Source organism: Barbus barbus (assembly GCF_936440315.1).
Source record: "Barbus barbus genome assembly, chromosome: 34".
NCBI lineage: Eukaryota > Metazoa > Chordata > Actinopteri > Cypriniformes > Cyprinidae > Barbus > Barbus barbus.
This window is the reverse complement of record NC_136762.1, coordinates 18,196,789-18,224,725: the sequence shown is the minus strand read 5'-3', so window position 1 is coordinate 18,224,725 and position 27,937 is coordinate 18,196,789. Positions and strand designations below refer to the sequence as shown.

The following is a 27,937-nucleotide window of genomic DNA, read 5'->3' as shown; positions in this document are numbered from 1 at the left end:
TATGAAGCTACCAGAATACTTTTTGTACGCAAAGAAAAAAAAACCTTTACTCAACAATTCGTCTCCTCTGTGTCAGCGTAGCGCCATTTTGGAGAATATCCACTGGACCATGCTGTCAGTCGCACCTCATGGATACACTGTTTTCATTCAAATCAAAGCGTAAACGAATGTAGAAGACGTATCCGTGAGGTACAGCTGACACAGAACAGTGTATGCAGTTTGCATCCAGCGGATATTCTCCAAAATGGTGCTACGCTGACACAGAAGAGATGAAGTCTTTTTTTTTTGCGTACAAAAAGTATTCTCGTAGCTTCATAACATTACAGTTGAACAGTTGAGTATTCTGACGATGTCTTTCATACTTTTCTGGGCCTAGACAGTGTTAATGTTTGGCAGTCAATGGGACAGTCACAAGTAACCCTTTAAGCATTTGTCATTTTGGTCATGAATATGTCTGTTGTTGTTGTTACACTAAAATACCAATAGAGGTCACTATCAGGTTGTAGCTTAGATTTCTAACTTGTTACTAACTTGGAAATGGTAAAATAATCAATGATGATTTTCATGTAAATCAGCATTTAATCAAAATATCAGTATTACTATGATATATAAACACATTTGGGAAAAATACCTATTTTATTTATTTTGATAAATGGCTCATTTAAGGAAAAACATTTTATTTAGAACAAAAATGTCAATCACAGAAAACGAAGTATATAAGTCCTAATACTTTTAAAATCTTTACAGCACGAATTTGAATCTATATAAAAAAATTCTATATAACCAAGGAAAATGACCCTATAATACACAGGATTTTTGATATAGAAAAATATATTTATCACTGTTTATTGCTTTTTGTGCAAATCGTGCATGATCCTCATGTGTACCTTTTAGAATCACTACTGAATGTAAACTAAGCAAAATGTGAAATAAAATGTATTTTTAATTAACACAATGTAAAAATCACTGATAATGATTGTTCATAAATTGTGCATAGAACTCTCGTGAAAAAAGAATATGGCTTTGTCACAAAAATGCAAGCCTCAAGTTTTCCAGCAAAGGAATGTTTTCTTTCATCCAGCAGATATTCAGTTACACCCTATGAATAACAAACCACACTGCTCTCTGTACAGTCACATAGTTGGAATATTTTCCATCCTACTGTTCTTATCTTGTAGATTCTCCCTGTGTACATGCATGTACATTAGTGTGTATGTTTTGCTTTGGTACCATTATATGTTGGTGCAAATGATTGCATTTTCACATGGCCAGTCTTTACTGACAACAGTTGGTCTGTTTCTTCTTGGAAGTTGCATACAGGTTATTTGAGTTGCTGTGGATTTCTGTGGGGAGAAAAAAGTTTCATTTAAATTCAAAGACATGATCATATACAGTATATATACTGTTCACCAGTGCATCTTATTCTACAGAAAATCACTGCTTCATTATCTTTTATATGTAATAACTTCTAACTCTGAAATGACTTTTCTCTATTAATGAATTCAGGTCACTCAGGCAAGAAATAATAATATAATTACCTTATTTTCATGATGCAATACAATTCCAGTGGATTAAAAAATGTTGTTGAAGGAATAGTTCACTCAAAAATGAAATCTGGCTGAAAAAATATTCACAATTTAGCATTGCATTAGTTACTCACCAATGCATCCTCTGCAGTGAAGGTCAGAAAGGGTGCCGTCAGAATAAGAGTCCAAACAGCTGATAAAAACACCGCAATAATCCTCACTACTCTAGTCTATTAATTAATATCTTGTGAAGTCAAAAGCTGTGTTTGTAAGAAACTAATCCATCATTAAGAGATGTTTAGCTTCTGACTAAAATACAAATCCTCTATCTATAAGTCCTCCATCCATAATATGGCTTTCTCCAGCAAAAAAAAGTTAAGAAATATGCACAATTTACATGCAAAAACAGTCTAAAACTGGTGATGTGAGAGGACAACAGGCGATGAACATAGGATGCATTGTTATAGACTATGGATTTACATTTTGGTTTCAAGTTAAAATGCCAAACTGATGGATTTGCTTCTTACAGACACACAGCTTTTCATTTACAAGACATTAACTGATGGACTGGAGTCATGCTGTTTATATGTGGATTACTGTGATGTTTTTATCAGTTGTTTGGACTCTCATTCTGACGGCACCCATTCACTATAGAGGATCCATTGGTGAGAAAGTGATGTAATGATAAATTTCTCCAAATCTGTCCCCAAAACATCTACATCTAGGGAGTACATTTTTAGCAAACATTAATTTTTGGGTTATCTTTAATGTACTTACGAACAACTTCCCCAATACGTCTGGATCCACTTTTCTCCAGTTCTGCCAGTACATTGGCCTCAAATGTTAATGATGCCACTCTGAAGAAAAACTCTCTCACATTCTCACCTACAGTGACAAAAAGGGTAATTAAACAACATAAACAGTAGGAACTGCTATCTAGGGTTTCCCAAATACTTTGTGACTTTGTAATACATTACACAAAATTGCAACAAATATCATTAACATATACAATATAGCAATCTCTCTAGTCAGGAACTCACTAGACAAGGCAGACACAGCCCAGTACTCTGCTTTCATCTGATCTGCCAGTTTAATGGCATCCTGCTCAATTAGTGTATACTGTGCAGGAGACTGGAAGAAAGACATATTGGTAGGACATATATAAATACATCATATAAATACAATATATAAAGGACATATATATATATGTATGTATGTATATGTGTGTACATAAATATGTACAGTAAAGAGATTGTACTGGATTATGCATGGCCATGATTGCAAGTATATTGTCAATTAAAAATAATAAAAATGGTCACTCACACTCAGATCTTTCTTTGTGCCAACTAAGAAGAGTAATACACTAGTAGGATCATTCTCTTTCATTGCATCCTCCAGCCATTGCCTTTAGAAGAGGATGATACATTTCAATGTGTGAAGCACGTTGTGTATTTGTTAACCCAGAGGGCAGAATTACAGTGATGATGTCATTTACCTTGTATGCTCCAGTGAAGCCACATCAGTCAAATCAAACACAATAATTACAGCTGTAAAACAGGAATGGGAAAAGAATATGAACACACCTCAAAGGTAAAAAAAAAAAAAAAAAAAAAAAAAAAAGTAAAAATATGCAGGCCTACTTTTAAAAAATACTTTAAAATAATATATTTTTAAATAATAATTAAAAAACATTAAATTTAATGATCTAATTACAAAATAATTACACTTTATTACAATTACCAGATTTTATACATTATAGTATATTGAAATACATTTTATTTAGTCATTTAGCAGACGCTTTTATCCAAAGCGACTTACAAATGAGGACATAAGAAGCAATCAAAACCAACAAAAGAGCAACAACGTGCAAGTGCTATTACAAGTCTTGGTTAGCCTAACGCAGTACAGATCTTTTATTAAAAACGTTTTAATAAAAAGACATATAGATAAAATTAAATTAGAATAGAGAGTGCTAGACTCAACTTATACAATTTACTAAAAACAATATATTTATTTGCATTATTTAATATTAATTTCTGGTGAGTCATATACCCTGGGCTCCTCTGTAGTATGTAGAGGCAATGCATTTAAATCTCTCCTGTCCGGCAGTGTCCCACCTGACAATTTAAAACAAAAAATTATTTAAAATAACTTTATTATTATTAATAACTAATTATTATTTAAAATGTACTTACAGTTGTAAACTGAAAGGAACCCCAAGAACTTCAAACCTCTCCATTTCAAAGTCCACACCAATGGTGGCCTTGTAATTTTTGTCAAAGATATCTTTACAAAATCTAAAAATAAATATCAATAGAATAATTTACTATATTCATCTAAACAATAACTGAAAAAGCAAGCTGAATTCTTTGATACAGCTATTAAATATTAACCGGTTAACTTTGCAGATTTGCTCACCTATTAATCAAGCAGGTTTTCCCCACCGCCACATCACCCACTACAATGACCTTGGAGATCTTAAACCTACAGGACAAAAACGAGAAAAGGCACTGGATAAAACAAGGCTGGATAATCCATCCAAACAGTTCTGAACATCTCCCTAAATCACTGATTTATCAAAAGCTAACATCTCACCCCACAGTTCCTGTCCTCTGCTGCTGACAGGCCGTCTTCACCTTGCTGTGGAATTCATCTTCTGTGTTCAAAGCAGCACCTTTGTTGAAGCACTACAACAGGAGTGAATATTAACACTCAGTTGAGGAAATGGATTTCAGATGGTTTGGATGGTATACCTTGAGTATCAGTGCATTGTATGTAAAGCATGTACCTTAGGAAGCTGGCCAATTATGCGGTCTTTCCGTACAGGGGGCAGTACACTCATGATGATGCTTCTACAGGAAAAACACAAGTTATGAATCACAGTTTGGCATTTTGTAACATGGCACACCATTAAGGAAGGATGGCCAGGATGAGGCTCTAGCTAGAGACTTGTAGGAATAAAATACTGGCCTATATTTCAGTTTAGCATGTTACTTAGGCCTATATGCTAATGGACATGTAGGAACGGGTTAGTTTAAATAGTTGCCTAATCTGTATCTGTTAATCCCAAAGGAAATCTGAGAACAAAGAAAAACCCCTAATTTGTGGCTAAACCTTTTGCCTCTCTTTGTCTACTTTTGGTACAACGTGTGCGTCTTATACAAGTGCATGATTACATTAACATTATAAGCATTAATTATAGTAGTTTTATGACTAGTATGTCATAAAACTACATTTTAAGAACAAAAACAGTCCAACTCAATGCGTGCTTCGTAACACTGTAACTCTGTTGCTACAAACAAACGAGTGCTTCTTACCTCAAGGCGTTGTTTCTGTAAATGTAATGTAAAGCGCTAGTTTCCTGAGACAAAGACGTTTGAATTTAAAGGAAAATAAAAAAGGAGGGGGTATGACGCGCTTTTAGCATTCAGTTTCCAAGTTTCTGAAGGAAACGGCAGGATACTCTGACCGACGGAAGTGCTGTGAACTGCATGCAGATGGATTCGTCTCTCCCACCAAAACCAGGAAAGAGGGATAGTAAACGCCCCCTACAGCCCCCAGTGTTTTGACCGTTCACAGCAGATCTCTTTTAATATTGTTGTGTAACTGATGTTATGACCGGGTTTGTTGTTAGGCCTAAAGCTCGCAAACCCTGCAGATTAGCGAGAATATCGATTTTTATGTCATGAATATATATATATATATATATATATATATATATATATAGCATATTGTGGTTAGAAATTAGTTTAAATGGAAACTGTGCTCAATATGGGCTGAGTAAATGTATTATTATTATTATTATTAAATAATTATTATTATTTTATTACATACATATAATAAATGAATTAATACTTTTATTCAGTAAGGATGCACGTGATGGTAAAGACATATATCGTTACAAAAATATAATTAAATGTTGTTCCTTTGAACTCTACTCGTCAAAGTCTCCTGATCCTGAAATTTCTACAGAAATATTAACTGTTTTCAACAATGATAATGATATGAAATGTTTATTGGGCAGCAAATTAGAATGATTTCTTAATGATGACACTGGAGAGTGGAGAAATGGCTGATGAAATCTCTATTTTAAATAAACATTTCTTTTAAATTAATCATAATGTTACTGTAGGCCTAGGCCTATAAAAAATAAACAAATGCAGCCTTGGTGAGCCTAAGAGGCTTTTTTTCAAAAACCAAAAAATCTCGATGACCCCAAACTTTTCAGCGGTAATGCATACATATCATACTTTACATATTTGTCTACTTGAGTGTAATCCTTAATTCATCAGTTAAAAATAATAATAATAATAACAGAAAATAGCTTTTATAACTGATTTCATCTTAGCATCATGCTACAGTAGGTTTGTTTACTGTAAAATCAAAAATTTAACAACAACATTAACTTTTTCTTAAACCTTTACTCTCAGACCTTATCAGTTAAAAAAATAAAACACTACATGTTCATAACTAGCATGCAGTTAGCTGTTTTTCTAGCCTATTTTGTAAGTGACTAGGATTGTCTAATTACTCAAAAGGGAATACAGGGAAGGTTTACATAATTTGTGTTTCCTGCTAGCTAAATTTCACATTCATAAGCAAAAGTTTGCTGGTTCTTAACCTCTCTTTTCATTGTTCAAAGTTGATTTAGACAAGTATATGGCAACTATCCAAAGTTCTGTCAAAGTTCTGAAAACTGTATTTCTGTATTCTTCCTTTGTGTGTTTGTAAGGTGTTCATTTATTTTTTTGTTTGGTTGGTTTGTTTGTTACCCTGGCAATACCTATCTGTGTTTACTTGTATTTGTTTTGTATGTCTGTATTTGTAGCGCAAAAAATTGCTCAGAAAAAAAGCTGTGCAGTAAAGCATGTTGTTTCTCCTCAGACACCAGAGGACGCCATATTGAGATGTCATCAGTTTTTCTCCACTGTTCCACAGATAGTTTGCTTTATAGTAAGCCTTCACACAACACACTAGCTTAGGCATGTGTCACAGTCACATAAGAAATGAGAAGAATTTGTCAGGAGTTTTCATCAGAACAAGGCTGACAAGGAGGTTTATATTCAGGTAATTGAGTGCTTCATTTTTGTAGGCCAGTCTGGAAGTTAGCATCACACTGATGATATCAGGGTGCCGTCAACACGTTCAATCTTTACTTAAAATCTACAAGTTTGAAAGTTTGAGTTAGAGCAGTTTATATTACCTTATTGTTGGACTATTTCATTTTTTTTAATTATTATACTTTTATTTTATATTATATTATCTATCTTTTAAAGGGGTCATCGGATGCCCATTTTCCACAAGTTGATATGATTCTTTAGGGTCTAAATGAAAAGTCTATAACATACTTTGGTTAATATTTCTCAATGGTAGTGTAAAAAACACCTTCTTTACCCTGTCAGAATCAGCTCTGTTTTTAGCACACTGTTCTAGTCCATGTCACTTTAAATGCTAATGAGCTCTGCTGACCCCGCCCCTCTCTTCCATGGAGTAAGGAGCAGACCAAAGATTTGTGTAGATCCCTATTCGACTGCTCCAGATACGTTGACGCGTCAGCCATCTCGCATTCACCATAATATGAATATTCAAAGATATAAAAGCGTATAACTAAAAAGAAAAAACAGATTTAGTATTCCTCAAAATTAAAAAAAACAGTGAAATGCAACTCAAAAAGAATATGGTTAATAAAATGCCATAATTAAATATGTTAAATAATACAAATATCCTTTATGCATTTAATCCCATTTTATTAACCAGTGTCTTTGCTTCTGATCTTTGATGATCCAATTCAACCATACACTAATAAGCAAAAATTACCCAAGATAAACTAACATTTATTATTTTTATTATTGCTGAAGAGTGTTGAACTTTGTTATTCTGCGTTCTACTGTATAGATGTGGATTTACTTTTCCCTCAGACTGAGGCTTTTGGTGTGAAAGGGCTTTTAAATTTGCCAAAAATAGAACTTTTTATATTAAAAACAAAAAAGCAAGCCCTGCACAGATTTTACAAAAAGTAACGTAACGGATTACTTTCTATAAAAAGTAACCTAGTAACGTAATTAGTAACTTTTTTTAGGGAGTAACGCAGTATTGTAATGCATTATTTTTTAAAGTAACTTTCCCCAACACTGGTCATTCTCTTTTGCAATGTCCAGACCGTGTTCAGTTCAAGCTCTGAGATTGTACCCCCTTCAGTTCACAAACAAACTGTTCTCAAGCTCTTTACCGCCTTTTCTTAAGGGGTTCCCTTTTAATGTATATGTAGGTCGGTGCCGTGGCTTAGTTGGTTAAAGCGCCTGTCTAGTAAACAGGAGATCCTGAGTTCGAATCTCAGCGGTGCCTTATGTAATGTGTGCTTTTCTGGGAACGAACAAGAGTCACATATTGCAATCCATTTCGACAGACGTAAAGTTCTTCTGGGGTCTCAGTATTCCCCTCTGACTGTGCTCTGCTCTCTGGGCTCGTTCTTGGACAGGATAGCCAGAAATTATAGTACCTCCGTATTTTTAACCGGGCTTCATTTGTACAGAAACTATTGGGCCTGTACCAATGGATAGCACATAGACTTCTAGATTATGAATGAGGCAATTCAAAGGTTGTGGGTTCGAGTCCCACCAGAGTTGCAGATTTCAGAATTACGTCAACCATGAACTTTACAGTGTTTCCCACGGGCAACATACACTTACTCTGTGCACTATTTTAAACAAGAACTTCAAGAACAGTCCAATGAGTTTAAGTGAAATGCAAAAAAAATTCACACATTCTAAAAGATTAACAAAACCATTCACAATTGTTTAACCTAACCAATATCATTCTGTAATCTTGTGTCGTGGTAAAAAACTGAATTTCATTGATTCCATTGACCCCCCAAACAGCCACAAGGGGGCAGCACACACCTACAGAAAACAAAAAAAAAAACAATATCCTAAGATGACCCGTCATGGTAAGAGCTCTTCAAGCTCTAACAGACCAAATCAGTTACAGTGTGGTGAAATAAGATCAGATTTTCCTTTCTGTCTTTATTGTTCACACATCTGAACAATCAAATGAACACTCAGTGAATGTCAAACCTCCCTTATGTAATTCTTTGATTCTTAGTCTTCATGTATAGAGTTGTCTGTATGCGTAGGTGTTCCAAACCTTAGTCTTTCAACAAATCTCAAGGTTAGCTTGAGCTGAATGAAGGATGTTGAGTAATCAGCGCTTTGGAACTTGAGGAAATACCAGTTGCTTGTTATTACATCTACAATACCTGCTCAGTTATTGAAAAATATGTTTGAAATATTATCAGTAGCCTCTTAGTTCTCATGAAATTTGATATCTGTGTGTTATGAAATATCATGAAGGAGTATGTGTTGCAATGGGCTATCAATCATGATGACTCTGCAAAAAATAGGACATGCAGTTCATATTCAGTTTACATAGCCTATAGGTTCATATGTAATAGATTATTATTTCTTCAAATCAATTATTGTTATTTTACATAATGTTGTATTGTTTATATGCAACTATTTCATAATTCAGTCTCTTACATTTACAGTTTCTAATATTTATATAATAATTTAATATTTAAACGTCAAGACGTACAGCACATAAAAATGCACTTTAATGTGTCAGTCTTCAGCAAATTTGAAAAGGTAATTTTGTGAACTTTTCACCTTTCAAACAACTTATTCTGTTAAAGCGCAGTCTCGTTGTTCTGTTTAGTTATTGCCACTCAAGTTTATGAATTAATATGTTACATACGTGCAAATTTATTCAGATTTATTCTTTGTTTTAAACAAGTATTAGTATGACGAATACTCTCCAGTTGAAAGGTTTATTAAAAATATTACATTTGATTTCAGATGATGGTGTTAATTCAGTCTAATTCTAATACTGATTAACCACATTCACTGTTCAAGCACACTTGTGTCTTTGAATTTTGTAAATCTGTTTGATTCTCACTGAAGTGTGAGAACTGAGAAACTGCTCAGGGCTGATCCTACAGAAATTATCAAAGAAACGAACCAGAAATTAGCATGAAAGCATAAACCTCTAAGACTGCTTTACATCAGTCAATGTATTTTGTAATCCTCCTCCATGCAATCATTCTGGTCAGTGGTGCTCAGCCTGAGTTATTTGTATGACATAGATACTTTTTGAAAATATGAGTCATATAATGCAGCAAAATTATGAACTTTTTAAACAAAAGAACCTTAGGCTGTAACTTATTTTATTCAGTCTTCACTGCTCTGAAACACTGCTTTTACTTTTCCAGAACCAGCTTGGTTGCATATTTGGTTCATCTCATAAACCACAGTGTAATCCATGTTTGAAATGTTTCTTGTCTCAGAATGTGACAGTCAGTGATCCGGAATGTTCAATGGTCACACTCACCAGATCTGTTTGTAATTAAAGAGAACAATATGAGCCGAAAGGGCACTGCCGAAACCCATTCTCACAGGCGTTGCTGATTCTTTTTAACATAGCTATTCATATCTGTAGCTACTGTCATTTTTTTTTACAGTTCTGATACTATTACAGTACCTTTATGAAGTGCTTTTGGATAGTTGAAAAATATAATTAAAATTATAAAATTACAAAAATGTTCTATCTGAAAATATGAAAATACTTAAAAATATAAACAAAAACTATAACAGTATATAAATTATACTAAAATAGCACTGAACTTTGTCAGCATGAACAGTGTGAACAGCTGTGAAATGTGTCAAAAATAGTTGATTTTGTTTATTCTTTGCTACTTTTTGGACTTTTGCTATAAATATATCCTTTTCAGTCCGTCATTATTTCTTCAAATAAAAAAACACAGCAGGACTATCCCTTCAACATTTCATTCAATGTTTCATCCAATAAAATTGTCAAGCTAAATTCAAACAAAATATGATTAAATTATTAACAATGAAAAGATTCTGAAAAAGAAACAAGAAACATTTTGCAAACAAGGGTCCTTTATGTGTTTCTGAAATTTAAACGTCAAGTCAAGTAGCGTTTTTAACAATGTGTCAAAAAATTGTGTCAAAGCAGCTTTACATCGGCTTGATATAAAGCTGGATGGCTTTATATCAGCTTTACAGTATTTAGACGGGGAAATAGTTTGTCGAAATAGTGTCATTCTCCTCTGGCCAGACAAAATCAGCAGTTTAAATCTAGGCTAAAGCAGAATCAGATTGTGCAAAGGACTCATCTGGTTCCTGTGGTCTTGTCCCGATGGCCCCTTGGAGACAGGGTCTTCACTGGGGATCAGTCTCTGGGGCTCATCTAGGTGTCCTGGCTGTAGTGGTCATCTCTAGGTGCTGATCCACCATCTGATCTGGATACAGTCTGGATCTGGGTGGCTATGGTGACCTCAGAATAAGAAAGAAACAGACTAATATTAGTGTAGATGCCATTCTTCTAACAATGTAACAAGTACATCAGGTGTTTTGGGAAGTGTTCCCGATTCCAGTTGACCTAATTAATGCAGCCTAACAATCACAGATTTGAATTATAGAAATGCGATAGTGTATTATGTGTAAACCAGGTTAAAGAGATGGGTCTTTAATCTAGATTTAACGTCTCATCTACTGAGGTCTAATCAGGCCAAAAAGTCACTAGGTCACCAAAAACATACTTTAAATATGTCTCAGTTGTAGGTCATCAAATCACCACTGACCAATCTTCAAAGAATGAAGCTGACACCATAATGGTCAGGTGGTGGAGAGGCAGTATAAACTTTAGTCCACTGGTCACAGTTACTTGTTTTAACTCTTTTTTGTGGTGTTGAAAAGAATCTGTGATTCAACCCACTTTAAAAATCTAAAAATCCAGATAGGCTTACAAAGCATAAAATTAAGCCTATTAATTGTGCAAACTCTGAGGAAAGAGTCAATGATAGGAATTGTCCCGAAGAGTATTTATCTCTAGCTTTGAGAGACAGCATTCAAAATAGTCTATTCAGCATCACAGAGCAACTGATCACAACAAACTTCACTATTAACACACTCTCTGTCAATTGCCTACTTTGTCAGCTGTAAAATGATAGCCTATATTTGGTCCCCTCAATGTGTTCACATTCTTGATTAGCATAACCCTTGACAAAATGATGGGGTCAGAGTCAGTTCTTCTAGCTTACTTGCTGTATTTTGTCCCCTCTAGAACTCTGTAGGGGTAAAGGAAGTGTTGCCTGGTGACGGGGCGCGTTTAGAATCCAGCAAACATGGAGAAGTACGAGAAGATAAAAGTGGTCGGGAGAGGAGCATTCGGGTAAATACGATTACAAACGCGTTATTTAGATCGAGAAATAGTTTTAGTTGACGTGTATTGGTTTGTTTGAGCTAGCTGCTTTAGAAAATGACTTTTAACGCGTTTGAACTCGGTAAAACGTTTACTTGAGGAACTCTGAAGAACTTGAAATCTGCAGCGTTCCTCTGAGAATCAGAGCGCGAGCTAACGGAACAAACGGAGCATCACTTTCTCGCGTTTCCGCATTCCATCAGTATAGTTACAGAGCCATTAACACCCTGTTCAACGAGTTACAGTTGCTTTAAGACTTCGACACTTTTCCTTTCAAAGTGAAAAGAACTGCTGAGCAATGAATAGCTCGCCCTGCTCTTTTTAAATGTGCCTGTTAAAACAGCGATGCTTACAGCGTTCCAATTGGAATTTCTGTGGTAATTTGTAACGTTAACCGGAATGTCCAGCAGTAAACAGAGGGTGTAAACATTTACTGAGAAATTAAACTTTCTCATGTAGGTTAAAGTAGGGGGTCTGTGTGAATTTTATTTTATTTTTCCTCAAAATTCAAAGTTTCAAGGTTAAAACACTTTAAGAGTCATGAGAGTACACAAATTAAAAGCTTTACTTTAAAGTACATTTTATGTTTTATTAATATTTTGTCGTGATTTAAAGAAGTACACTTATTTTGATGTGTAGACTAACACAAAAGCACATGTGAAGTACTTAATTAAATTATTTTATTCAGTTGCTAATATTTTATTTAAATCTAACTAATTTAAATTGCAACAAAAGTGTAATTACAATTTATGACGTACAAGTTTCAATAGTAATGACATAATGATTGTCTAACCAAGATTTCAAGCACATAAATGTTTATAAGTATATTCAGTAGTACTTTTACATTTTTCAAAGACAAAATAATTAAGAAATGTAAAGATGTAATTAAGACCTACTTAAGTGGTTCAAAAAGCACATTAAAGTTTATCTAATTGTGTTTATTGTCAATTTAAACTACAATAAATTTGAATTCGTTTGCAGTTAACTGGCAATTACATGTCTGGAAAATTATATTCAGTTTATACGTAAGACTATTCGTTTAAAGTATATTATTTCCACTAAAAGTGCTCGATTTATGATAAAATAGACAGTGAACAACTGAATCAGATTTTAAACTCAGCTGTTCAACTTCAAACTCTTATATTTTGTGAATGTAACAAATCCACTTGTATCCTGATTTCTGTATCTGTCACAGGATAGTGCACCTTTGTCGCAGACGCACTGATGGTGCGCTGGTGATCTTGAAGGAAATCCCAGTTGAGCAGATGTCCCGTGATGAACGTCTCGCAGCCCAGAATGAATGCCAAGTCCTCAAATTACTCAGCCACCCCAACATAATTGAGTATTATGAAAACTTCCTTGAGGACAAGGCACTAATGATCGCAATGGAATACGCTCCAGGCATAGATTTTCTTCACTCATTTTTTGATGGTCACTTAATGTGTTCCTATAGTTTAATCAGGAACAAAATTCATAATATTTATTTATTGTGATGATAAAATAATTATGTAAGGTATGGTCACATTTGTTGAACAGAATTTAATCTTTGCTGATTTTTATACAACTACTTTTACAAGTGTTTTGAATTATGAATCAAAACAATATGCATGTAGGATCTGTAATCTTTTGTCTCTTTATGATTATTGTAGGTGGAACCCTGGCCGATTACATACAGAAGCGCTGCAACTCCCTGTTAGATGAAGACACCATATTACACTTCTTTGTTCAGATCTTACTGGCCCTTTATCATGTGCACAATAAACTCATCCTACATCGGGACCTCAAAACCCAGAACATACTCCTAGACAAGCACCAGATGATAGTAAAAATAGGAGACTTCGGAATCTCAAAAATTCTTGTCAGCAAGAGCAAAGCTTATACTGTAAGTACCACAGCAATTATTTGAATTTGACAGCATGTGATTTCATTACAGTTCAGATTCTCCTTTTCATGACAGGTTGTGGGGACACCATGTTATATCTCTCCAGAACTGTGTGAAGGAAAGCCATACAACCAGAAGAGTGATATTTGGGCCCTAGGCTGTGTGCTTTATGAGCTTGCTAGTCTCAAGAGAGCTTTTGAAGCAGCAGTAAGATGTATTTTCTTATTGATTTGGCTGTCTTGATCTTAATCTGAACATCACAAATTAATTTCTTCCTTAAATGAATTTTGAATAACAAGAAAAGCTACTTCTCTGTTATCAGAACCTGCCAGCTTTGGTGCTGAAGATCATGAGTGGCACATTTGCCCCCATTTCAGATCGTTACAGCCCAGAACTGAGACATCTCATTCTCAACATGCTGAATCTGGACCCATCCAAAAGACCCCAACTCAATGAGATAATGGCTCACCCCATCTGCATCAGGCCATTGCTCAATCTCTACACTGACATAGGCAACGTCAAAATGCGCAGGCACGACTATTTTGTCTTATTTTATTTATTTATTTTATTATTATTTTTTTTTTTTACTTTTCTATTGGATTTAATTGTACTGTTTGTGACTTAAGTGCTGTAGTGTTAAGTGTTAAGTACTGTAAATGCATTTTGTTTGGCCACTAATTATTTTATTGTATTACTATATTTAATAGAACTATTTTCAGACTTTTTACATTTTATTTTATAATTTATAATTTTTATTTTATATTATTTTCTCTACCTTGTTTAATACAACTGTTTTCAGACTTTTGTGTTTTGTATTTTATTTTATTATTTTTTTTTACTGCATTTAATGTTACTAAGCAATTTAATTTTATGGACTTGTGTTAATTATTGCAAATGCATTTTGTTTGCCCATTAATTTAATTAATTTTGTTTTTTTTTCTACCTTATTTAATATAACTGTTTTCAGATGTGTGTATTTTATTTTATTGAATAGAACTGTTTTTAGACTCATGTATTTTGTTTCATTTTATTCTATTTTATTTTTCTACCACATTTAATTGTCCTGTTTAGGACTTATGTTAAGCATTATAAATGCATTTTTTTTGCCCACAAAGTTTGTGTTTTATACTGCATTTAATTCTATTGTTTTTGGTCATGTTATGTATTGTGAATGCATTTTGTTTAGCTGCTAAATAGATACTATTTGTGTGTATGTATTTATTATACTAAACAATATATTTGGCTGGTCCTCCTTTTTTGAATAAATTGTTCTCTTTTTTAGAATTGAAAAGCCACTTTCTACTGTACAAACAGGCCCTCATGGAAGACCTGGTGGGCGTGTAACCGGAACCAGGGGTGAGATGTTATTTTCTTATGTAGTCTCTTATTTACTATTTATAAGTTTTAAAGCAACATACATTGTTTTTGTTAATACAGCCATGGATTTAATAGCAAATTAAATGCCAGTTTTTATTTAGCTCTCTTGGTTTCACTGTCTGCATGAAGCTTTTCTGGTGCGGTTTGTTCCATTAGGAGGGCTGTCCAGTCTAACTTCAACAAAGATGATGCACCCATTGCCGTTATCGTCCGTGTACACCTGGGGCAGTGGCATCTCCACTCCTCTGCGTCTGCCCATGTTAAACACAGAGGTTATTCAAGTGTCCCTGGCCCGCACCCAGAAGATGGGCATCACCAAATCTGGGAGGCTCATCACATGGGAGGTGTGATGATCATTTGTCTTCATCGTAATTGAATATCAGTGATATTTTATTTCAGTTTTCAGTGTGTATTTTGATTTGACTCTATGCCAGGCCCCCTCGGTTGGATCCGGTGAGCTCACTCTGCCTGGCGCCGTTGAGCAGATGCAGCCCCAGTTTATCTCCCGCTTCCTGGAGGGGCAGTCTGGTGTCACAATCAAATCGGTCTCATGTGGTGATCTCTTCACCACCTGTCTAACAGGTATGCTTCTTACAATCCCGAATTTTCCATTCAGGTCTCAGCATATTGTCGTGGCATGAGATTTTTCATCCCTAACGCCACATAAAACCAAAACAAACAAAGATGACATGTCCATCAGATGCTCTTTTCCTGCCTAAGTAGGCAATTCTTGGCCTGAAGCTGCAAAGTGGACCTGTCCTTGAGTAATTTAAACATTTGCGATAAAGTTTAAAAAGGATGAAAGGAGGATGTAATCACCCCTTTCACTATCCTTCCTACGGAGCTCATTAAGCACCATTTGTTCACACTGCAAAGGCTAATCTCTTGTCCCCTGACATTGTAGCACAGCAGTGTACATTTGTCTGCTCTAAAGTAAAGGATATGCGTCTCTGCGTGGGAAACATTAGTCACCAGCAGATACAGAGGATTAAAGGTCCTCACTTCCGGCTCAGTTGCTCTTCTCGTCCAGCGGTTTGCACTGACGGAGGAACAGTAGTTGTTTAATTCTTTGTTTATTAGCCACAGCAACTATAATCTACTCAATTTTCTTTCGGTTTTGCAGACAGGGGTATAATCATGACGTTTGGAAGTGGAAGCAATGGTTGTCTTGGACATGGGAACTTCAACGATGTGACACAGGTAGGTTTAGATGATCTAATTACATCTAAGTATTTATCTATACATAGAGGATCTAATACACAATGGGATATTTAGTGATGCTTGTTATAATATTAGATGAAAAACAAAATTAGAAATGATGCTTTGGCAAATAAATGGAGTAAATTAAGTTGAAGTTGAAGTACTAAAATAACAGAAAAATTAAATAAAAATAAATGAAATAGAAAACTATTTCAAACTAAATATTTACATAAAAACTCAACTAAACTAAAAAAAATTAAACTTAAAATATAAAATAAAGGCAAATTTAAAATATGAATATATACTATAATAATATAAAATTAAGAATAATAATAATAAAAGACAGCAGCGTTTCGGCCAGTTAACAGAGCTTTCACTTGACCATTAGGGTCTTACATTGTTTGATGTACAAGCAATGCTTTTCTTAAACTCTTAAACACAACTGATAAAGTTTTCGTGCAAGTATCCTCGTAAACACAGTAATTTAGGTTGTAAGTGAAAGCAAACAGCTGAAAAGGAAAACAGTATATTGGATCCAGGCAGCTCTGAAAGTGACAGCAGTCTAATGTTCCTGCTATCTGTCATTCATGTTAATCTAACAGCAAAAGAGAAAATATTTCTCACTGCTCTTGACTAAATCACTTTTGAAACTTTACAGAGTGAAGAATATGCAGTGTTTTTATTCATTTGATGACTTCATACAATGTATGGAGCATTTATAATTGATTTGTTCTGCTGTAGATGTTCTGTCCTATTGCTTGTAGTTCGTTTCTTATTCTTATTTAATCACTGACTGTTTACTTGTCCTCAGTGAGCTTGATTTTTTTAAGCTATTAGTATTTTTTTGTAATATTAAATTCTAGAAAGTAAAACTAATTATATTTTGATATAAGATTTTGTTCATATCGCCCACCCCTATGTTTTGCAGTGTGTGTCATCATTTTCCAGCAAGTGCTCATTAATTTATTGCTGTTTAAACTGTATAATTTACAGCTATTGTTGCACATTTTATTTGTGAACTTATGAACTATGAACTTATATATTTAAAAATAAAATAAATAAATAATTAGTATTCAATTCAAATAAATGTTAAATAATGGATGTTAGAATTATACTAGAGGTATATTTATTAATTTAGCAACGTCTCTTCACGTTTGTACAGTCAAGCACCACTCATTTTCTTTAAAACATGTACAAATCTAGTTTTAATTGTACTCATGGATCTTCATGTTCCTGTCTTGTATTCAGCCCAAGATAGTGGAGGCTCTGCTGGGTTATGAGCTGGTTCAAGTGTCTTGTGGAGCATCCCACGTCCTGGCTGTGACCAATGAGCGAGAGGTTTTCTCCTGGGGGCGAGGAGACAATGGTAAATGAGCAACACCACTTGTCACTCGAACACTGTTTCTTTGGGTTTCTCTTTGTACTCTTGTAGACAGCAGCAGCACCTCCAGGCAGACCTGGCATTTTGTGCTCCGTCATCGTCCTCTCTCTCTCTATCACACTCACTCTCTGTTTTCTCTCTGTCCGACAGGCCGGCTGGGATTGGCCGCTCAAGACTGCCACAACTGCCCACAGCAGGTGAGCTTGCCGGCTGATTTTGAAGCCCAGCGTGTGCTGTGTGGGATCGACTGCTCCATGATCATCAGCACGCAGCACCAGATTCTGGCCTGTGGGAACAACAGGTACTCAATATGTCCTCTCACAGTTCATTATGAACTGCTCGGAAAAACAGGGCTCACAGAAAACCCAGATTTCTAATGATGCACTAATCTCATAAATATGGTTATTCCGACATGGCGTCCGACAAGGCAGCATAATTTACCGAAAATACAGACAGCATGTGGTTGACTGTCACAGATTTCCAAATGAGGCTGGATTTTGACATGTGTTACTGGTGTGCCTCAAAGTGGGTTTTTTAACCTGCCATGAATCTAATCACAATTATAAATAATTATGAATCCCAAAATGTAAAAATATCTCAATTAATTTCTTTCTTAGCTGTCTAGGCAGTTTTTCACAGATTACCAAACCAGTTTAGGGAGTTCACACTCCTCATTCCTGCTCTAGCATTTGAAAGGACTGTGAATGCTGAAGATATTTCATCACAGGAAATGACCAACACAATGTCCATTATATGAGTAACAGTCACACCCTGTCAGTCACACCATCCTACTGTTTGAGTGCTAAATATCCTTTTTTATAATTCTTGCCAGATGTGAAAAAGAAGTACACTTTAGCATACAAAACAGTGTTTATTACAGAAATAATATATGTGTATGATATAAAAAAGGGATAATTCACCCAAGAATGAAAATTATGTAATCTTTTACTTACTCTGATGTCGTCCCAAACCTGTATAAATTTCCTCCTTCTGCTGAACACAAAAGAAGATATTTTTGAAAAATGTTGGGAGACAAACAGTTGCTGGACCCCATTGACTTGCAAAGTATGGAAAAGTTCTATGAAAGTCAGTGTGGACCAGAAACTGTTTGGTTACTCATGTTCTTCAAAAATTCTTCTTTTGTGTTCAGCAGAAGGAGGAAATTTATACAGGTTTGGGACGACATGAGAGTAAGTAAAAGATGTCAGAATTAATCAACTATTCCTTTAAAAACAAAATGAATGCAATGTTTTCAGACACTTAATTGCAATGAACTTTAGCATTTTGACCCACATAAGTAGGACTTAAGTACATCTTTATATGTCATTTCCTAATTACTTCTAATTTCTATTGAAACTTTTATGTCATGTATTTAAATTTGTAATGACACTTTTGTAATGATGGCATTGAAATTTAATTTAAAATATATTATCTTTAAATGTAATACAATTATAATTAAGGTCTTAGTCAACACATCAAAAGACGTGTACTTTAAATCACAACAAAAAATTATTAAAACAATGATTTCAAATGTACTTTCAAATTTTTATTTATTTAACATTATTACAAAGTGCAGTTGTTGTTTTTTTAAGTACTTGAAGAGATAGTTCACCCACAATTTACAATTATGTCATTGATTACTCACCCTCATGTCGTTTCAAACTCGTAAGACCTTCGTTCATTTTTGAAAAAGAAATTAAGATATTTTTGCTGAAATCTGAGAGCTTTCTGACCCTGCATAGACAGCAACGCAACTGGTTCAAGGCCCTGAAAGGTTGTAAGGATATCATTAAAATAGTCCATGTGACATCAGTGGTTCTGACTGACACAGAAGAAAAAAAATTGTTGAATGAAGTTATTTTTGTTTTCTTTGCGCACAAAAAGTGTCTTGTAGCTTCATAACATTACGGTTGAACCACTGATGTCACACAGACTATTTTAACAATGTCCTTAATTCCTTTCTGGATCATGACCGTGGTAGTTCCCCTGCTGTCTAGATACAGGGTCAGAAAGCTCACGGATATCATCAAAAATATCTTAATTTATGTTCTGGTCGAAGGGGTTTGGAACAACATGAGGGTGAGTAATTAATGACAGAATTTTCATTTTAAGTATAGTCTCTTAAGTGCACTTAAGCATCATTTTATTTCATTATTAATGTGATATCATCTGTAAGTACAGTTTTATACTTTTATACTCAAAAATATACTTTTAAGATTTGAAGTGCAAGTGCACATTCACTACAATTAAGTGCACTTCTTTTTCACATAGGGCTGCTAAAGTGATAATTGAATGAATAAATAACCATCTTAAATGCAGATTTAACAAGCTGGGTTTGGATAAGGTCTCTGGCACAGAGGAGCCCCCGTCTCACTCTCAGGTGGAGGAGGTCCACACGTTCCAGCCCGCCCAGTCGGCTCCTCTCAATGTTGAGAGGATTGTGTATATAGACATCGGCACAGCACACTCTGTTGCAGTCACAGGTCAAAGAACTTCATTTACACTGTTTACAGTTCAGTGTGCTGTTTTTGGTTTAGTCTTAAGCCTGACTCACAGACTATAAATATGTGCCCTAAATGCAGAGAAAGGTCAGTGTTTCACCTTTGGCAGTAACCAGCATGGGCAGCTTGGCTGCAACTCCCGCCGAAGCAGTCGAGTGCCCTATCAAGTGTCAGGACTGCAGGGGATCAGCATGGCCGCGTGTGGCGATGCGTTCACTCTGGCTATTGGAGCAGGTAAACGAGACACGTGTACAAGTGAATCTCACAAAACACCCCCAAAATCAAAAGAAATGAAAATGAAGCCTTTTTTTTAACAATGTAAAAATATTTTTATTTTTTGAATATTTTTTCAGTGTTTATTGTAATTATTCTAACGTAGTGTTTTTATCTTATTATGGTAAAAACAAATATACAAAATACAATATTTTTTTAACATCCACCTGTAATTCTTCATGACTCTTGTCTCTATATTGCTTTGTTTTTTTTATTACTAAAAGTATACATTTAACAAAAAACCTGGAAACAAATTTGCCAGGTACTGTACGTCTGTACTATTTACTATTATGTATTGCAGAAACTAAGAAACTAATATATAAATAGGCCTACGTGATTTTTAGGAGGAAAAAGAAAATTGGGAATTTATTATATTCTTGTTTTAGTTTACTTGATAAGATTACATTTAAAAAGCAATTACTTAGAAAAATACTAATTTTTTGCATTCTTCAGCAGATTTTTTAGTTTTCTCAGCTTGTTGTTTTATGCAACAAAAAGTTGAGAATCTCCTACAAAAATAAGTTGAGACAACTCAAAAATCTGCTGAAGCTGGTTGCCTTAAAATTTTAAGTTGGCTCACCTTTTTTTTCTTTTTTACAGTGTAGAGGAAAATAATGTCACAGTACAAATTTCATAAAATACAAATTTAATGGTCCTAAAAATGGGCAAAAAACTAAGTAGAATAATATAATATAATATAATAAATGTATATGTTAATGACAATTGGTGGAAAATAACATCACAATACAAAGAAATGTAATGGTCTTAAATAGGCAAAAAGCCAAGTATTTAAGATAGATAATATAGTATAATAAAAATGAACTATTTATATGTTTATGGCAATTCAGAGAAAAATACTGGCACAATACAAAAATATTTAATGGTCTTAATATTTAATGGTTCTAAAAATAGACACAAAAGCAAGGAAAAATGTAATCTTAACGTATATATTACTTTTCTTTTTCTTCTATCTATCGTCTGTCTGTCTGTCTGTCTATCTATCTATTTATCTATTTATTTAGAATTTGGAATAAAATGTAATCTGGCAACCAAACTATAACAAACAACAGCATTTTAAATGAATGGCAATATAGTTCAGACAATGCTGCTATCACGCCATTAACTGCTTCAGTCACAGAATGTGCTTTAGTGGGGGCAGGTAGGTTAATTAATGTCACATGTGGCTAAAGGTCAGCATATAACCCCGATTGTGTCCCACAGGCTTAGAAGACTCTGAAGACCTTTATTGTTTCATGTTGTCTTTGTTCATTCATGATTCTCACAGGATCTGACATGCAAAGAAACAGAAGCACAAAGATGTTATTCAGCCAAATGATGTTCAGAATTGTGAGTAAATGTTCTGCTCCTTGATTCGGCAGAGGGGGAAGTGTACACCTGGGGTAAAGGGGCACGTGGTCGGCTTGGACGGAAAGAAGAGGATTCTGGGAAACCAAAGGCAGTGCAGCTCAATGAGAACCACCCTTACACTGTCACATCAGTGGCTTGTTGCCATGGAAACACGCTTTTGGCTGTGAAACGTAATGTGCATCTATAATTTCTTTTACGAATGTTAAGAGATCTTGAATCTAATGTATTTATTGTAATTATCTATTGTTTATTTGGCATTACAAAGGTTACTGTCATTGTTAAAACACAGTGACTATATTCTCGCTTATTATTTCTCTCCTCAGCATTTTTTGAAGAGCATGTTCCGAAGTGACATCACTGCCCACATGACTGCACACACTCGGCAGAAGAGCCGCTCAGCTTCTGTCCATGACACTAGTGTGTGTTCTCTGAGAATTGTAAGCCATAGAGTTGCATTTATAATGTAACATGATTTCCAGATATGTAAAGCTTTTTTGACCAAATGAATATGCCTATTAACTTATGACAACAGAATTGTTCAAATTCTGTATTTGCAGTATTACATCTTTTTTTTTTTTTATTAGACTGAATTGTTATTATTATTATAAATAATATGTAGCATTGTAAATAATGCCTGATTCAGCCTTATTCAGAATAAAATGGAAAAAAAATGGTGTTATTATTATTATTATTATATAATGCTGCATATGCTTAGAATTGGAAGTTAAAATTTCAATTACAATATACAGAGTATCATAAATATGTATTCAACCATTATGACAGAGCTTATGTTAGGACTTTTCTTTGTGGCCAACAATAAATTCTTTAAAAAATCTTTATATATTTATAATTTATAGTAATGTATAATTTATATCGCTACTACTAATATAAATAATAGTTTAATTGTTAATGCAATTATAATCATTGAGAATTACTAAATAGGGTGACACTTTTTTTTTACAGTGTCCTTGATACACATTAACTTTGGTAATAACAGTAAATTATACATAATGACGTGCAACTAATCCTAAATACATGTTATTAGTTATATTACTCAGCGCTTAAATATACTGTAGGACCTTAAACAGTGTAACTACTACTACTATTTGTTTTAGCTAGAAGCACAATCACAATCAATATTAATATTAATGCATATCAAAAAGCATACTCATGTTTTATCCTCTGATGAATTCCATCATCAACATGGCAGGATGCACAGAGCCCATGCGTCCATCATGCTATGATGTAATTCTTGTGCAATACGTGTCACTAAAGCAGCGCACGCTTTTCCATGCAAAACACATTTAACATTGACGAGGGTTTCATATGTTTAAATGAAGCCGAACTATTAAATATTCTAACTCTAATAAACTATGTAACTCAAATGTCATCTTTTGTGCTGTTGTTGTTGACGTAATGTCTGCTCTTGCACGTCTCTCGTGAGCTTCTCACCGATAGAGGGAGTCGTTTGCCTTGCAAATAACTTTCTGCAACCTTTTGTTACCAGCAGGCCAGTTATTGCCTTTGTATGGACGTTTTTAATAATACAAATGTTTTCATATACATGCACTTTTTATATAGTTCATTAGTTTATGTTCTAAATTTGCATGTTCCTGCTGAAAAAAACAACAACAACAAAAAACAGCTAAAACCAGCCTAAGCTGGTTGGCTGGTTTAAGATGGAAGTAGCTGGTTTTAGCAGGTCTCCCAGCTTGACCAGCTAAGGAAGTGGCCAAAACCCCTCCAAAACCAGCCTACTGACCAGATATGACCAGCTAAGACTAACCACCTTAGGCTGGTTTTAGCTGGGGTTTTTTTCTTCAGCAGGGGTATATTTATATACATTTAATATTATTCATATTAATGTAAAATATGCAGCTACTACTCCCATACAGTTATATTCAAGGTATCCCGGCCGTTAATAATGGGGAGAATATATATATATATATATTTTTTTTTTTTTTACATATAAGCACATATACGTTTTCATACAACCTTGTATTAAGCACAACAATTATAGTTCCTATTCAAAATAAATAAAAATAAAGGCTGCATGCTTGTTCACTTCATTTGCTGGTCAGGCTGGGGGGAATTTTTTTTTTTAAACCAGCCTATGCTGGTTGGGTGGTTTTAGCTGGATTAAGCTGGACCCTTAGCCTGGTCAAGCTGATTTTTAGTTGGTTTCAGCTGGTTGGTCAGCTTGGCTCCTAGCCTGACCAGCTAAAAAGTGTTCAAACCCCTCTAAAACCAGGACCATGACCAGGCTGGAAGACCAGCTAAAACCATTAGTCTGTTGTCATCTTTTTTTTTATTCTATGCAGGGTCATTATTTTTAATTTGATAATTAATGTGTATATTGCAAGCACAGGCTTTTGGTTAAAAAGTTTCTATTCAGTTGTGAGAAGAACCTCAAGAGAAATCCTGAAAATGATTTACAGAAAAGCTTTTAAATAACCCCCTTACTTGGTTACATTATAATGCGCACAGATAGCATTACTGTACCTAACTGTAAATAAGCTTGCCTGTCTGATTTCTGCAGGGCTGAGAGAGAGATTTAAATTGGCTCCTCCCTCATGAATAGTAGGTGGGGCTTTATATACCTAAACAGATGGGATCCGAGCTTTGTCTCCAGGCTGTCAGTGTTATTCTCGACTCTCTTCATCAGCACTGCATTGACAGCCTCGTGCCACAGACAGACCGCTGGGTTTAAGCTGTCACCCTGATGCTGGATCGAGCCGTGTTGCTCGAAAGAGAAAGCTGAGACGGAACAATACCGACGGAGCTTGTATATCGTTGGCAAGTGAATATCATCTTTCGTGAAGGACTCTGTCACCGCGCCTTTGCAAGCGGAGGACAACAAACGACAGACAGTTCCTATAGACGCTTACTGTAAACACCAGCAATGCCGGGGTTTGACTACAAGTTCCTGGAGAAGCCCAAGAGACGCTTTCAGTGTCCTCTGTGTAGCAAAGCAATGAGGGAACCCGTCCAAGTTTCCACATGTGGACACCGATTCTGCGATACCTGTCTGCAGGAATTTCTCAGGTAAGGAACCACATTTGACAAATACATACTGTGTGTTTTGCAGGAGGAACGAAGCGTGACAACAACAACAACATAGGATACTCGTATCCAGCATTTAAAGCGGTGGTTTAAAACACTGAAGTGCGTTCAAATGATACAGTTTCGTCAATCAACACAAGACAGTCAGTCATCTGCGCTATATTGATATTTTATATCTGCCCATAGGCCTTGAGTCCATCTAGCAGCCAATAGGATAGCAGGGATGCTTGTATGGAAATATATTGCAACTGAAGTTAGTTGCTGTAGCGTCAGGAGACAAATACTGCATGTGTACGCGAAGGAAATGCAGCAATACAGTTAAATGAAATATTAATATCTAAAAATCTACACTTTGGAGTAGTTATATGAGAGCAGTTTTTGTTGTACCATCAAAGCGGAGCTATGTACCATCATTGCTGTCATTAACATAAAGTACACTGACAAAAATAGTAACCTATTATGGTAATATATATTAACTGGTTTTATTCAAGTCCTAAAATATTATTTTACTTCACTGAATTAACCTCAATACATTCATTTATACCAAGAAAATTCATTTTATGGGTTAAATCAATAGCTAGTAAGGTCACAGGTTACCAATGCACTTGTAGAGAATGTAAATATTTTGTGGTCTACCTTCATAAATGCGGGAGAAAAATATTTTCAGACTTGTGTGTGTGTGTATTCAGGCAGTAGAGCCTCTCAGCTCTGGCCTTGTCTGTCATTTTGACCCAAGGCACTACAAGGCTCTTTGAGGGGGGCGGCCGGCCTCATGTGGGATTACGAAGCGAATCCTTTATTGGAATCAGTGTGCTGAAAGGCTGGAGGATCGTTTGCTCAGCACTATTTTGTGTTATTAGTAATTAATTTGCTTGGTTATGTAGGCACGGCGTGGCAATGCATAGAACAGAGATGCTCAAATTGAATAACAAGTCATATGAGCAAAAATCTTTAAGCATGCATGCCAGCAAAAACTCTTTAGATAGCAGTTCTGCAGTACAGTGTAATGTTTATTGTCTGCATTGTGAATTATGTATCAGTGAATTAGCTTTCATTTTCATCTAGCAGGAAATTCAAAACAAGTACATTTACAATGTCAACCAAAACTGCTTTACAAATTGGTTTATAACCAAAAGAGTGAATCCTATCAGCTATGAAAAGTAGTAAACGGCTATAAAACAGGTGTGCACTTCAGTGCTAGGTGAATAAATTAAGTATCATCCCGTCATTTGGATAAGAAGTTGCTTGGAGAATGACATGATGACACTGTAAAAAGAAATCATTCAGAAATCATTCTAATATTGCTGTTCAAGAGACATTTCTTATTGTTATTATCATTGTTGAAAACAGTTGTGCTACTTAATATTTTTATGGAAATCGTGCTTCATTCTTTGAAAAAGAAATCTTTGGCAACATTATAAATGTCTTTACTGTCACTGTTGATAAATTTAATGCGTCCTTGCTGACTATAAATATTAATTTATTTAAAAAAAGAAAAAAAGCAACTTTTGAACGGTAGTATATATTTTTGGGTGAGGTAACTGGCATCCTCACGTGAGCTGGATCTGGCCTGCGGGTTGCCGGTTGAATAGGATGTTACTTTACACATGACACATTGTCAGGCATTAGTTCAAACAGATCACATTATGCCTTCTGAAATGTTGCACACTAATAGAATATCTTTATATTTAGAACATTGACAGTTTATTGTATCATGCCAACACTGAAATCCGGACACAGCAGGGACAATGAGAGCATGAATTGATTTTTTTTTTTAACATACATGATCAATTCAACACTGAACAACAGCAACAAAGGCTCAATGTGTCACAGATAGGGCAAAGATCTTATCTAGTTTTTCTGCATCCAAACAGGTTTTGTTTCTTTCCTGTCTGCATGTTGTGGAATATAAACAGGACTTGTGCTGATGCTCTGCTGAAAAATAAAAGGTCACAGGGTTTGTGAATGCGATGTCCACTATAGGCTCTCAGAGAAACCCTGGATTTTTGGATGGAAGGAGGAAAAAGGAAGCTCATGATGCATTTTGCCTATGGCTCTGTGTGTTTATGTTTGTTCTATTCTCAGGAAACCTCTTTCTTCTCACACCTACATAGGAGAGAGATTCTAGAACGTGAAGCTTTGCTCAGTTTTGTATTTGCAAAATTGCTTGAGATAATACAAATAAAAGACGTGCCGTGGAAGACTAAATGAAAGCAGACAATGCTTATGAATCATCAGGTCATTAGTGTGTCACAGGGAAGAAAGCCAATCTGCTTTTCTTTATAAGTTACTTTTTCTTTACCAACTTTTTTCACCAGCTAATGAGTGACTTTTTAACACTAGTTAAAGCTACGCCTATTTAGAGTTTACTGTGCCTGTTTTACATAAACCAGGCTTCCCACTAGGGCTGAACGATTAATTGCATATGCGATAAAATCGCGATATGAAAAAACGTGATTTTTCAACCGCAGAGGCTGCGATTACACTCTGTCACGTGACACGCGAGAGTAAAGAGGTGTGTTCAACTTTAGTGATGGGAAGTTCGGATCATTTTACCGACTCGGACCTTTGAGTCTCGTTCAGCAAAATGAACAAATCTTTTCGAATTGATTAGTTCATCTCTCGAGTCTTCGGGTTTGAGTCGTTCGTTCTTTTGTCACGTGAACACTTGCCGGATCAGTACATATCATATAGGCTACTATAAAGTAAAACTGTATTTTTTGTATGTTGGGTCATATTTAAGAATTATCATAAAATTATCAAAATATGTGTAATAAGCATTTTCCTAGAAATAAAAATGGTCTGTTCATTTTTTTGAATGCAAACATGCCTTAAAGCATGTTCTAAAATATAGCCACAGTGTGTTATTTATTTTAAAGCTTATTTATTTTTTATTTATTTTAAAAAAAGCCTAGCTTGTTGTGCAATATATATTTATTTTTATTTATTTATTGATTTATTTTTAAATTGTTTAAATTCATTCGGGATTAGTTATACTCTTAGCTAGAAAGCTTTTTTTTGGCACAAAAGTGTTATTTATTTTAAAGCTTATTTATTTTATTTATTATAAAAAAAAAAGCCTAGCTTG

At 34.9% G+C, this 27,937-nt stretch overlaps 3 protein-coding genes across 4 annotated transcripts in view; 2 read left to right on the top strand and 1 right to left on the bottom strand.

Moving 5' to 3' along the window:
• Positions 1-563: 563 nt before the first annotated feature.
• Positions 564-5,093, bottom strand: LOC306854111 (ras-related protein Rab-34-like). The gene is made up of 11 exons (XM_079391941.1): positions 4,844-5,093; positions 4,315-4,378; positions 4,122-4,213; positions 3,945-4,010; positions 3,722-3,823; positions 3,579-3,643; positions 3,022-3,073; positions 2,850-2,931; positions 2,567-2,657; positions 2,304-2,411; positions 564-1,343 (listed from the first exon to the last, which is right to left on the bottom strand). The coding sequence occupies exons 2-11, from the start codon at positions 4,366-4,368 to the stop codon at positions 1,276-1,278; spliced, it is 780 nt and encodes a 259-aa protein (XP_079248067.1). The 5' UTR covers positions 4,369-4,378; positions 4,844-5,093; the 3' UTR covers positions 564-1,275.
• Positions 5,094-11,705: 6,612 nt separating this feature from the next.
• Positions 11,706-22,449, top strand: LOC306854118 (serine/threonine-protein kinase Nek8-like). Its single transcript, XM_079391950.1, has 15 exons — positions 11,706-11,774; positions 13,000-13,205; positions 13,454-13,686; positions 13,762-13,893; positions 14,009-14,217; positions 14,969-15,042; positions 15,220-15,407; positions 15,498-15,645; positions 16,187-16,263; positions 17,512-17,629; positions 17,795-17,945; positions 19,964-20,127; positions 20,227-20,379; positions 21,798-21,956; positions 22,110-22,449. Exons 1-15 carry the CDS (start codon positions 11,728-11,730, stop codon positions 22,136-22,138), a joined length of 2,088 nt encoding a protein of 695 aa, XP_079248076.1. The 5' UTR covers positions 11,706-11,727; the 3' UTR covers positions 22,139-22,449.
• A 1,939-nt stretch (positions 22,450-24,388) lies between these two features.
• The window catches only part of LOC306854332 (TNF receptor-associated factor 4-like), a 54,527-nt gene continuing 50,978 nt past the window's right edge, over positions 24,389-27,937 (top strand). Inside the window, exon 1 of one of the 2 annotated variants that reach the window (XM_079392255.1) lies at positions 24,389-24,831. In XM_079392255.1, coding sequence (XP_079248381.1) covers positions 24,689-24,831 — 143 coding nt within the window. In that variant the 5' untranslated portion in view covers positions 24,389-24,688. The remainder of the gene's footprint in view (positions 24,832-27,937) is intronic. The other variant, XR_013782824.1, reaches the window with a different exon arrangement.

Excerpts from the sequence above, each read along its gene's own strand:
- LOC306854111 (XM_079391941.1), bottom strand. The coding sequence starts at position 4,368 with ATGAGTGTACTGCCCCCTGTACGGAAAGACCGCATAATTGGCCAGCTT. Across the intron at positions 3,074-3,578 it reads ATACTACAGAGGAGCCCAGG|CTGTAATTATTGTGTTTGAT; the intron begins GTATATGACTCA and ends CCTGTTTTACAG. Across the intron at positions 2,658-2,849 it reads GCACAAAGAAAGATCTGAGT|TCTCCTGCACAGTATACACT; the intron begins GTGAGTGACCAT and ends TCTTTCTTCCAG.
- LOC306854118 (XM_079391950.1), top strand. The coding sequence starts at position 11,728 with ATGGAGAAGTACGAGAAGATAAAAGTGGTCGGGAGAGGAGCATTCGG. Across the intron at positions 14,218-14,968 it reads GGCAACGTCAAAATGCGCAG|AATTGAAAAGCCACTTTCTA; the intron begins GCACGACTATTT and ends TCTCTTTTTTAG. Across the intron at positions 15,043-15,219 it reads GCGTGTAACCGGAACCAGGG|GAGGGCTGTCCAGTCTAACT; the intron begins GTGAGATGTTAT and ends TTGTTCCATTAG.